This window comes from Salvelinus namaycush, chromosome 31 (genome assembly GCF_016432855.1).
Source record: "Salvelinus namaycush isolate Seneca chromosome 31, SaNama_1.0, whole genome shotgun sequence".
Classification (NCBI taxonomy): Eukaryota; Metazoa; Chordata; class Actinopteri; order Salmoniformes; family Salmonidae; genus Salvelinus; species Salvelinus namaycush.
In genome coordinates, this window is record NC_052337.1 from 24,304,861 (window position 1) to 24,317,832 (window position 12,972).

General features: G+C 39.6%; 1 protein-coding gene across 1 annotated transcript; it reads left to right on the forward strand.

Annotated features, from left to right (window-relative positions):
• The first annotated feature begins 1,706 nt into the window (after window positions 1–1,706).
• On the forward strand, window positions 1,707–12,097 carry LOC120026279 (putative tRNA (cytidine(32)/guanosine(34)-2'-O)-methyltransferase). Its single transcript, XM_038971107.1, has 11 exons — window positions 1,707–1,767; window positions 2,096–2,222; window positions 2,419–2,488; window positions 2,834–2,936; window positions 3,194–3,272; window positions 3,443–3,495; window positions 3,602–3,655; window positions 5,454–5,556; window positions 5,710–5,793; window positions 5,894–5,997; window positions 11,400–12,097. The coding sequence occupies exons 1-11, from the start codon at window positions 1,708–1,710 to the stop codon at window positions 11,577–11,579; spliced, it is 1,017 nt and encodes a 338-aa protein (XP_038827035.1). The 5' UTR covers window position 1,707; the 3' UTR covers window positions 11,580–12,097.
• Window positions 12,098–12,972: the final 875 nt, after the last annotated feature.

Consider the following 12,972-nt stretch of genomic DNA (forward strand, 5'->3'; position numbering starts at 1 on the left):
AACACTGAGATTATGTCTTTGAGTTAGTGGAAAGGGGATACCTAATTGTTGTTGGGGGTTTACCGCCTTGCTCAAGGAAAAAACAGCAGATTTTTCCACCTTGTCGGCTCGGGGATTCGAACCAGCGACCTTTCGGTTACTGGCCCAACGCTCTGCTGCCTCAGTTAAAACACTAATTTCCCAGATGACAATGCAAATGAACCTAACATCAATTCAGTAATTTATGGATTTCCATCAATTGCGCAGATAAACTGAACCAAGCTAAAACAATATGTTGGAAAGCAATGGATAATTGGCAGCAAGAACCCATAGAGCTGAACTAATGGCCAAAACATTTGTGTAGGTTCATTCCTATGCTGGTGGATTCTCCCATCGCTTGGCACATTCATTTTCAAATTTGGCAATATTTTGTAAGCCTATATGTTGTATTTGTATGTTTGTATGTTTTGTTGGATGTTGTATATGGCGGCATTTGTTACAGCAAATGTTATTTAATTGTTTTGTAATAGGTGATGTGTCCTACCTCTGATAGACTGTTTGTAGCATACTCTTCATGATTTTAGTGCCACCTAGAGCTATAGTGTTGAATCACCTGAAAAATAAACACTAATGTTGGACTATTCAGGGATGGGCAAAAATGACAAAATACAACACAAAATACAATTACAAAATACCATAAAGATCAATGTATGAAAATAAACAACAAAAAATACAGAAATACACGGTGTGATATACCACGGCTGTCAGCCAATAAGCATTCAGGGCTCAAACCACCTGGTTTATAATGTTGTTTATCTACATTAGTTGAAGTAAGTCACTCTGGGTAAGAGTGTCTGCTAAATGACCAAAATGTTACTGTATATGTGAAAATTAACATACCAAAATGAACTACAAAACATACTGGGTATTATTATTGGCCTTGCTTCGGGGCAGAGCTCATTAGAATAATACTCAGATTGCGTTGCAATTGTTCATTTCTGCATATAGATCAGGGGAGGCTGGTGGGAAGAGCTATAGGAGACATGCTCATTGTAATGGCTGGAATGGAATAAATGGAATAGAGTCAAACATGTGGTTTCCATATGTTTGATGTGTTTGATACGTTTAATGTATTTAATTCCAGCCATTACAATGAGCCCGTCCTTCTATAGCTCCCCCACCAGCCTCCTCTGATATACATGTATATTTCGTTAATTTCGCAGACAGTCTTATCACACCATAGTGCCATCAGACTTCTGATACCAATGCAGGGTGAAAGGGGTCACAAAATGGTGAAAATGTAAAAAATACAAATTACAGCTCTTGAAAGTATCTTGTTACAAAATACATTGGAGTTCAGCCCAGTGTAATATAAATGACAAAATACTCAGAAGTAATTGAAATACCTATTTCAAATACATGTAACAGACATACTGCCCATCTCTGACTATGTGACCAGTACTCCTCATAACAGTATCCAATGATTAAATAAAATCCATTAAAAAAAATTGTGCAGACATTTTGCTCACCTTTTCTCATGGTGGCAGTAGCATAAATCGAACACATAGCAAGTTACAGTATACATGGGAAATATCACTTTTTAGTTCATTTTTACTTTCTCTATAGCTCAATCTTCGACGGTGTACAGTAATTAGAAAAAAGTAGCTACCTTGACCATCGACTGAAGATTGATGCTTAGAATTTTGTACAGGCGTTAACGAGGCAACTATGTTGGGTCCTCACAGCGTCAACGTTTACGTGAGTAAAGCACAGCGAGGAAGTAAAAGTGTGAGTATGCACACAATAAACATATTTCCCTTCCACATTAGTCCTGAACTTTTATATGTGTTTGTCTGCAAGTGAATGCGAACTCATCTAGCACGTTTTCAGTTTGCTAGCTTGTCAGGAAGCTAAGCAAACGGTTCCATAAATAGGCTTTTAGCTTGGGATTGCTAGACTTTTAGCTAGCGGCAAACTTAGCTAAGTCAACTTCACCTGAAAGGAATAGGACTTATCATGTTGCAATAAAGGGCTCTGGTCTAGTCTTATGTTACTGACATCTAAACGGCTCTGGTCTAACTAACCTAATGTGACTGAAATCTGTTTTGCTGTGCAGGTGAAGATGGGCCGCTCCTCCAAAGACAAACGGGATATCTACTACCGTCTTGCCAAGGAGGAGGGCTGGAGGGCCAGGAGCGCCTTCAAACTACTGCAGCTGGATGAGGAGTTTGGCCTGTTCAAAGGCAAGAAGGCCCCTTGGGTTAACTTTTCTGGCCATGGGTGTTTTACCCTAGGTCAACATCAGACATCAATGGCATATGTTTTTGGGTATAGTCGTTGTAAAATATAACATTATGCCAAAGGAAAAGGGAGATGAGTTTGATCATCCATTTCTGATGTTACTTGTATATGACATTGACATCCATTTCTCCCTCCCAGGTGTAAAAAGGGCAGTCGACCTCTGTGCTGCCCCAGGCAGCTGGAGCCAGGTCCTGAGCCGTAAACTCAGGTTGGTTTCAATCTCTTTCCTTTCCTTGGTTCCCGAGTGGCACAGTGGTCTAAGGCACTGCATCTCAGTGAAAGAGGTGTCACTACAGTCCCTGGTTCAAATCCAGGCTGTATCACATCTGTCTGTGATTGGGAGTCGCATAGGGCGGCGCGCAATTGGCCCAGTGTCGTCCGGGTTTGGCCGGGGTAGGCCGTCATTGTAAATAAGAATTTGTTCTTAGCTGACTTGCATTCTTCTTAGCTGACTTACATTCTACTTGAAGCGTAGTTGGCATCTATTAGTATGGGGTGTTAAGGAATAGTGTGCATAACACTAATATTGTAAATCTATCTGACGGTTTGACAGAGGAAAGGAGGAGAAGAGTGAGGAGGTAAAAATAGTGGCAGTGGACCTGCAGGCCATGGCTCCTCTCCCTGGGGTGACACAGATCCAGGGGGACATCACCAAGGTAACTGGGACATGTCTGTCCTGTTCCACATGGACTTATAGAGAAACTATTATACCAACACTCTATTCTGGAACACTGAATTCGTTGCAGTATTGGCCTGATTCCTTTCAGAGAAGGAAGTGCAAGTCATCAAGGGCAGAGGAAACGGGATAATAAGTGTTTGGTTTGGAATGCAGACATTGTATGACAGATTTGGATCAGATTCTCAAACTGTATATCAACAAAGCTGGCGGGTCAAATATATCTATTTCTTTTAGATCTCCACTGCCCTGGAGATAATCAGGCATTTTGAAGGACAGCCTGCAGACCTGGTAGTGTGTGATGGAGCCCCAGACGGTGAGTGTGAGAGTCTTCTCTTCCCTCTGGTTTCAGTTTTGTTTGTGTCCTCTTGCATTTAGTTGCATACTCTTCTCTTAGTTGCCACTGTGGGGTTTGTTGTGTTTTCTTCATTGCACTTTATGCATATGGCTCTTCCTTATTGGTCATTTTCTGGCTTGTCTACATAGTGACAGGACTCCATGATGTGGATGAGTACATCCAAGCTCAGCTCCTATTGGCTGTGAGTATCACACTGCAACACTGTGTAATATTGAGTTGAATCACAAATGGCTGATCAGTTATCTTTGTTTATCCTTTGTAATCAATTTCTAAATATCCCGTCTCAGGCCCTAAACATTACAACACACGTCCTGAAACCTGGAGGAACGTTTGTTGCAAAGGTAGGCTGTATGTTGGATGAGGACTTGTTTGGATCTGTATTTATTAGGGACCCCCATTAGTTACTGCCAAGGCAGCATTTACTCTTCCTGGGGTCCAAACACATTAAGGCACTTACATCAGACATAAAACAAAAGATAAAACAGTACATCATATAACATTATTACACCACTACATATTAGAGGTCAACCGATTAATCACCATGGTCGATTAATTAGGGCCGATTTCAAGTTTTCATAACAATCGGTAATCAGCCATTTTGGATGCCGATTGCATTCCACGAGGAGACTGCGTGGCAGGCTTGACCACCTGTTACGCGAGTGCAGCAAGGAGCCAAGGTAAGTTGCTAACTAGCATTAAACTTATCTTATAAAAAACAATCAATCGTCACATAATCACTAGTTAACTACACATGGTTGATTATATTACTAGGTTAACTAGCTCGTCCTGCGTTGCATATAATCAATGTGGTGCCTGTTAATTTATCATCGAATCACAGCCTACTTTGCCAAACGGGTGATGATTTAACAAAAGTTCATTCGAGATAAAAGCACAATTGTTGCACGAATATACCTAACCATAAACATCAATCCCTTTCTTAAAATCAATACACAGAAGTATATTTTTTTAAACCTGCATATTTAGTTAAAATAAATTCATGTTAGCAGGCAATATTAACTAGTGAAATTGTGTCACTTCTCTTGCGTTCATTGTACGCAGAGTCAGGGTATATGCAACAGTTTGGGCCGCCTGGCTCATGGCAAACTAATTTGCCAGAATTTTACATAATTATGACATAACATTGAAGGTTGTGTGATGTAACAGCAATATTTAGACTTAGGGTTGCCACTTGTTCGATAAAATACGGAACGGTTCCGTATTACACTGAAAGAATAAACGTTTTGTTTTCGAAATGATAGTTTCTGTATTTGACCATATTAATGACCAAAGGCTCGTATTTCTGTGTTTTTTATATTATAATTAAGTCTCTGATTTGATATTTGATAGAGCAGTCTGACTGAGCGGTGGTAGGCAGCAGCAGGCTCGTAAGCATTCATTCAAACTTTACTGCGTTTGCCAGCAGCTCTTAGCAATGCTTGAATCACAGCGCTGTTTATGACTTCAAGCCTATTAACTCCCGAGATTAGGCTGGCAATTCTAAAGTGCCTATTAGAACATCCAATAGTCAAAGGTATATGAAATACAAATGGTATAGAGATAAATAGTCGACGCGCCATAATTCCTATAATAACTACAACCTAAAACTTCTTAACTGGGAATATTGAACCACCAGTTTTCATGTGTTCTGGACAAGGAACTTAAACGTTAGCTTTTTTACATGGCACATATTGCACTTTTACTTTCTTCTCCAACACTGTTTTTGCATTATTTAAACCAAATTGAGCATGTTTCATTATTTATTTGAGACTAAATAGATTTTATTTGTTTTATATTAAGTTAAAATAAGTGTTCATTGTTCATTCAGCATTGTTGCAATTGTCATTATTACAAATATATATTAATATATATATATATATATATATATATATATATAAATCGGACGATTTAATCGGTATCGGCTTTTTTGGTCCTCCAATAATCAGTATCGGCGTTGAAAAATCATAATCGGTCAACCTCTACTACATATCTACAATACAAAATGAATAATACCAACACTATTACAATGTACATGTGTGTTAATGTAACAAGTTCTGCACTTTTTGTTTTTTATTGTGGAGGGAAAGAAGCTAAGAAGCCTATGTCATGTGGAAGTTATCTTATGCTGTGGTTACTGTGTAGATATTCCGGGGGAAGGACGTGACCCTCCTGTACTCCCAGCTTAAGATATTCTTCAGTAGTGTGACCTGTGCCAAGCCCCGGAGCAGCAGGAACTCGAGCATAGGTGAGCTGGAGACCACAGCTGACACTGGTCACACACTGGATCATAGATGGTTTCCATTCAAATGTCTGGTTTTGACAGAAGGGTTGAAGGATTAAGTAGGCGATGGGCTGCTTGAGACTAATATTTGTTTGTTTCTTTCTCTCACTTCTACAGAGGCATTTGTGATGTGTCAGAATTACTCTCCTCCAGTAGGATATGTGCCCAACATGTCCAATCCTCTACTGGATCACTCATATGGTAACAACACAGTAATGTTTCCCATGTTCCTCATGTTTCAACTCCATATAATACTGTCATGTTAAACACTGGTACTCAAGTTGGTTTCTGGCTGTTTCAGATGTCGATTTTAACCAGCTGGAGGGACCAAACAGAATCATAGTTCCTTTCTTGGCCTGTGGAGACCTGAGTGCCTTTGACTCGGACCGGACCTACCCTCTCCAGGTATTGATATTCAGATACATGTCTCTGCTGATACATGTATTGTAGACCAATGCTTTTCTTTACTAGTCTCAAAGCTGTTACTCCATAGATAAGATACTTCATATTAGGTCTGATCCCAATTAGTCGATGGATCAATTGTTTGGTTGTTAGGCTGTTGGTCGACAGAGATTGTTTTAGTCGAGCAGTAACAAATATATACACACACACACTACCATTCAAATGGTTGGGGTCACCTAGAAATGTCCTTGTTTTTGAAAGAATATATTTTTTTTGGTCCTTTAAAATAACATCAAATTTATGTTATTTGTTATTTTAACCCGCAAAACAGCAGTCTCAACGTCAACAGTGAAGAGGCAACTCTGTGATGCTGGCCTTCTAGGCAGAGTTGCAAAGAAAAAGCCATATCTCAGACTGGCCAGTAATAAGAAAAGATTAGGATGCTCAAAAGAACACAGACACTGGACAGAGGAACTCTGCCTAGAAGGCCATTATCCCGGAGTCGCCTCTTCTCTGTTCCCTCTAATGTACTTGTCCTCTTGCTCAGTTGTGCACCGGGGCCTCCCACTCATTCTATTCTGGTTAGAGCCAGTTTGCTCTGTTCTGTGAAGGGAGTAGTACACAGCGTTGTACGAGATCTTCAGTTTCTTGGCAATTTCTCACATGGAATAGCCTAATTTCTCAGAACAAGAATAGACTGACGAGTTTCAGAAGAAAGTTATTTGTTTCTGGCCATTTTGAGCATGTAATCGAACCCACAAATGCTGATGCTCCAGATACTCAAATAGTCTAAAGAAGGCCAGTTTTATTGCTTCTTTAATCATAACAGTTTTCAGCTGTGCTAACATAATTGCAAAATAGTTTTCTATTGGTCAATTAGCCTTTTAAAATGATAAACTTGGATTAGCTAACACAACGTGCCATTGGAACACAAACGTGCCATTGGAACACAAACGTGCCATTGGAACACAAACGTGCCATTGGAACACATGAGTTGCTGATAATGGGCCTCTGTTCGCCTATGTAGATATTGCATTAAAATCAGCAGTTTCCAGCTACAATAGTCATTTACAAGTTTAACAATGTCTACAGTGTATTTCTGATCAATTTGATGTTATTTTAATGGACAGAAAATTTGCCTTTCTTTCAAAAACAAGGACATTTCTAAGTGACCCCAAAATTTTGAACGGTAGTGTACATACATACATACATAAAGTACCAGTCAAAAGTTTGGACACACCTACTCATTCCAGGGTTTTTCTTTATTTGTACTGTTCTATATTGTAGAATAATAGTGAAGACATCAAAACTATGAAATAACACGTTGCATCACGTAGTAACCAAAAATGTGTTAAACAAATAAAAATCTATTTGAGATTCTTCAAAGTAGCCACCCTTTGCCTTGATGACAGCTTTGCACACTCTTGTGTATACAGTGCATTCAGAAAGTATTCAGACCCCTTTACTTTTCTCACATTTTGTTACGTTACAGCTTTATTCTAAAATGTATTCAATATTTTTCCTCATCAAACTACAAACAATACCCCAAGATGACCAAGCGAAAACACCCGTTTTTAGAAATGTTTGCAAATGTATTCAAAATAAATGACAGAAATACCTTATTTACGTAAGTATTCAGACCCTTCAAGTCCTATGGGACTTGAAATTGAGTTCAGGTACATCCTGTTTCCATTGATCATCCTTGATGTTTCTACAATTTGATTAGTCTATGCCTCTCTGACATTGCTCGTCCAAATGATGTATATATTCTTAATTCCATTCCTTTACTTTAGATTGTGTGTATTGTTAGATATTACTACACTGTTGGAACTAGAAACACAAGCATTTCACTACACCCACAATAACTTCTGCTAAACACGTGTATGTGACGAATAACATTTGATTTGTGGCTACTGGTATACGACTCCTTGCGTTCCTCAAGTTATAACACGTTAGTTGCTTACTGGACCCTGGCAATCTGTGTGAAATGTTAACTAGCTAACGAACTAACCACTATCTGTTAACTGTTTTCCCTCTACAGTATGTGGTTAATTGTCCGAATGAGAGATTTAGGTGAAAATGAGGAGTTGCTAGTTTAGTGGATTAGTGCATTCAGGGATCAAGTGTAGTTGGAGCTGGGCCTGGCTTAAGCTGGATGCCACTATAGATTTGAAAGGAACACCACACACTTTCCCTATTTCTCACTTTTTCAATACGGTGGATAAAAAGGGGTATGCCAGGTGTATACTGTGCCTGAAAGAGATCAATTATGCCTACAAAGGGTATCATGCTCTGCTGGCACATTGTAGAACAGATGTCCACAGGCAGAAAGTGTACAATGTAATAATGTGCAGTGTAGGCCAAATATATTGTTTTTGTTGTGTTGAACTTGACAGTAACATTAGTCTATTGTTTTTTTCTCAAGACTTGAGTGTCATTTGCAGTAAAGTCTAGGCAACAAATAACATTGGATTGCTTTTTTCATTTTTTTTTTTTTTTTACCTGTGAGTTAGGTTCATATTAACCACTTATTTTACACACAGAAACTGATCATGTAGATCATATTCTTTGTTGTTTTAATTAGTTAAAACCTGCATTTCCCCCTAGCAGGGATTTTTTTTAGCATGTTTCAGTGCAAAAAAAAGTGTCACCTTTTTGGGCCCTCACCAGTTTGCATCCCTGCCAAATACAGGTGTGCCAAGCTTGTAGTGTCATACCAAAGAAGATTCAAGGCTGTAATCACTGCCAAAGGTCCTTCAACATAGTACTGAGTAAAGGGTCTGAATACTTATGTAAATGTAATATTTAAGTACATTTTTTTTGCTAATTTATATTTAAAAAATAAACTGTTTTTGCTTTGTCATTATGGGGTGTTGTATGTAGATTGAGGGGGGAAACGATGTAATACATTTTAGAATAAGGCTTTAACTTAACAAAATGTGGAAAAACTTGAAGGGTCTGAATACTTTCCGAAGGCACTGTATTTGCGCCCATCTCAGTGAACTAATCCATTGCGGGGGCCTAAACTAAAAGCCAATTTATGTTTGATTCGAAAATGTGGTCACAGGATCCATATGGAGGGTGTGATGCAATTGTGGAGGTATACAGAGGTCAAATCGAGCTCTGTACCGCATCGCCATACGCCTCCCAAATTTTTTAACATGTCCACATTGACATGGTTGACAGTAGGTGGCGGCGGTACATCCTGTATAAGCACAAACTCACTTCCGTGACAACAGCTCTGCACTGCTCCGTGAAGCGCAATAAGTATTCTTAGGTTCTGAAAAAGCAGAGTCAAAAACTCACGGACAACTAGTAAAAGCTCAAGCCAAGTTTATTCACCCACTGGGTCAAACAGCTGTAAAGACATGTTTACACAAGCACATATATTTATACCCTCCTACTAGGAGGAGTCAACTCCTTGTACATCTAGATAGCCAATACATCTCTGTTGCTATTCAGGAACTTAATTGGTTGCTCTCACTGGTGTAGTAATGGCCCCACCTCCTGCTAGAACCTCCGTAACAGGACTGTTCCTTCTCACTTCATCTGACCTCGGACCGAATTCCTCACTTCTCCTTAATCCATGGCTGTCCTACCTTATCAGTGACTGAAACCAGACTGTTGCCCTTTGCCTTCCTCTATAGGATCCATGAGATTTAACAGTAACATGTTTGACAGAATGTAAACTTCCTGCCTCGCCCCTTGTCATACTAAGTAACTTTCCATACACCTAGTTCTTATCCACCCTCCATTGACCCCAACATATACATTCATTATACATGTGAAGTAATCAAGACATTCTAGTATGGTGAAATCAAATTCTATTGGTCACATACATGTGTTTAGTAGATGTTATTGCGGGTGTAGCAAAATGCTTGTCTGTCTTGCTCCAATGCAGTTATAAGTATATTTCAAGCTAGAACCCAACAGTATGAATGCCCTGCCTTCTGCTGAGGCCATATCACCGTAAATGCTTCATGGCCAATGCAGACGTCGGATTGACCATACGCCCAGATGCACAATGCACTTCTCTCTCCAGACTGCGCTCTCTCCCGCCAATTTGTGCACCTTCATTGTTTCACAACTTCCTTGTGTGAATTGTTTGCATTTGATTGTTAGTGTATATCAACTCCCCATTACATATATCACCAGTAGTACATTTACTGTTCATTCCTATAATTTCTAATCTACAATGTTTGTTACTTTGGTTACGTTAATTTCTTTTAATGAAGGACGAGCACGCATAGGCCTATAGCCTACCTGTGTCCATTTGGGGTTCTCAAAGTAATGTTTTATTCACCTCAAACAGCAGGCAAACAAAGTCTGTTTTTACATCCATTGAGAATTACAATAGTTCCTCAATGTATTTGAAAAAATCTCTCTCGCTCTCTCCCTTTTGATAACCACTCAGCGTGGAATTGAAAAATGTCATGCTCTGATCCAGTGGAAACGTCATAAAATAGGCTTATCATTGTTGGACTTGGACTGAAATAGATGCCGGTACTCATTTTGGGTGCTGGTACAGTTTATATTTAGGTGCAAGAGCTCCACAATACTTTTGAGCTAATGTCCTTTAAGAGGAACAGGAGCTCAAGCAGTATACAATTTGAGGTGCTGTACTCAGCTCTGGTGAGTTCCTACCCAAGTCAAGCACTGCTTCTAATCCCTTGTGCAAATCGCCTATAGCTGTGTCTGTCCAGAGCTCACTGACGCGGGAAACTGAGGGCCCAGAATATTTTCGGGCCGGACCCAAGTTAATAGTTGGTACAATGTTTCAAGTTCGTTGCAGACAGGCCATGTGTAGCCAATGTGATTTATAGGATTATTTTTTTTTTCTGGATATTTTCTAGCTGCAAGCTGCTATGTTTTTATTTGTTGGCTTTATGTAGGCTATTTTTAGATAGTTTGCAATAGAAGTAACTTTTTAGGGTATTTTACGAAAATCTGCATATGAAAACCATAACTCGCATGCAGATCGGTAGAAATTGTAAGATAAATTAGCATTCCACATGAGAAAGGTTGCAGACTCCCCGTGTAGCCTATTACCGTGAACTTCAGGAGAGTAATGGTAGAATCTGCGAAAGCCAGCAGGAGTGGGAGGAGAATAGTTGGGTCAGGTTAAGGTTTTTATCTTCTGGTTATCTAGATCTCTGGTGCCCTCTTGAGGCATCAAACTAATCTTAAAGCATCAGACAAGCTCAATGTATCTAGTTGATTTTATTACAACACATAGGGTGTGTCTTTATATGGAATAATACAGGTTTAAAAATGTTTAGCAAACGATTGGTCGAAAGGACAGGCGACTTTCAGTCAACCAACATTTGTTTTTGTCAGAGACAGCCTTACTTCATATGAAACTTTTGTGCTGTGCACATTAAACTTAATATTATTTTTCTTCATAGTTGGATGCCAGCAAGGAATACAAGTACACGCCCCCCACCCAGCCCCCCATTCACCCACCCTACCAGCAGGCCTGTCAACTACGCAAGAACAACCTATTGGCCAAGGAGGACTCCCCCTCTCTTCCATTGGATGAAGCCCTTTCAAATATGGACATTTCAACCAGTCAGGAAGAGTCATAGTGTGTTCAGTTTATTAAACGTTTTGCTACGTTGTGTGGCGGTTTGTACTGAAAGACACGTTTACCCACAACGGAGCGCACAGTGCTTCAACGGTCTTTGTGGTATGTTTGCTCCCATTTGGTGGGAGGGTTGTGGCCTGATTTTAATATGGTTATGACCATTTGTAATCTCAAAACTTGTGCAGCACACAATCACCCTCTGGGCCACCATAATCACAACATTCTTCATCTGGTCGTTCAGAACAGCACCATGTCCATGGAACACTGAGTCCTGCTGAATGTGGCAATAGTTGTCTTCCCTAACAGAGAGAACTGGCATTTCATAGAGCAGAAACAGAGAAAGAAAGAAAGAAAGAGGATATTTGGTTCAGAAAAGCCTTGAATGCATAAAGACTGTGTATAGATAATTTTTGCCACATGTTTTACCAATCAATTTCAATTGTCATGTTGTACCGTTAATGTGTTTTTATTTTGTATTTTCTGTTTTTACTTCTAAAATAAATAACATTTACTCCAGCACTCCCATGTGTTTCTGTTCTGTGATCTGCTTTCCAATGGCCAGTCACATATCCTGGTTCAAAAAGCACTTTCTGCTCCCTAGTCTTTGGCTAGACATTGAGATATGAATGAAGAAATAGGGACAACACATGAGTTCATGGTATTGCAGAGTAACAAAGTAAATCTCAAGAATCTGTGATTGGTAGTCCTACTGTACCAGTAATGTTTCCTCTAAACTGCACCCCTCCAGAACTTCCTCTCAGTCAGGAAGAGTCTCTGCAGCGCTGAGACGCAAGAGATTGAACTTCACTGAGTTCGCCCCATTAGTTTGCAATGTAGGCCTGCATTGAACACATCTATGCGACTGTAGTCTATATCATAGAAATCACAAGCTATTTCCATGTGAAAATGATATGGGAATTGCTCATTTGGTTTTGTTGGTAGGCCTACATTATGCTCAAATAGCCACAATAGCCTATTGGCTACTGTCTAAAACTGTAAGGGTACAGCCTCAGTGTTCACTGTAAACGCGCTGGAAGTTGCAAAAAATTCTCACTATGTTCACGTTTCTGCTCACAAAACAAACGTCTGCTCAGTGCCCGAAAAAATTCAAGGGAACATTGCCTAACAGTGGACCTGGTAGATGGGGCAAAACACATGGTTTGGAGAGACAAACAAGTAAGAGGATGGTAAATCAGATATTCTGTAACCATTTAGTTGGCAATTACTTTTCTTTCTGCGTTTGCACTACATTAACTTTATTTAGCAGACACTTATCGAGAGTGGCATAGAGTAGTGAGTGCATACATTTTCATATTTTCTTTGTCCATACTGGTCCCCGTGGGAATTCAAATCCTCACCCCTGGTGTTGCAAGCGCCATGCTCTACCAACTGAG

Coding starts and splice junctions, on each gene's coding strand:
- LOC120026279 (XM_038971107.1), top strand. CDS start 1,708: ATGTTGGGTCCTCACAGCGTCAACGTTTACGTGAGTAAAGCACAGCGA. Junction 2,937..3,193: donor TCCAGGGGGACATCACCAAG/GTAACTGGGACA, acceptor TATTTCTTTTAG/ATCTCCACTGCCCTGGAGAT. Junction 3,496..3,601: donor AAGCTCAGCTCCTATTGGCT/GTGAGTATCACA, acceptor ATCCCGTCTCAG/GCCCTAAACATTACAACACA.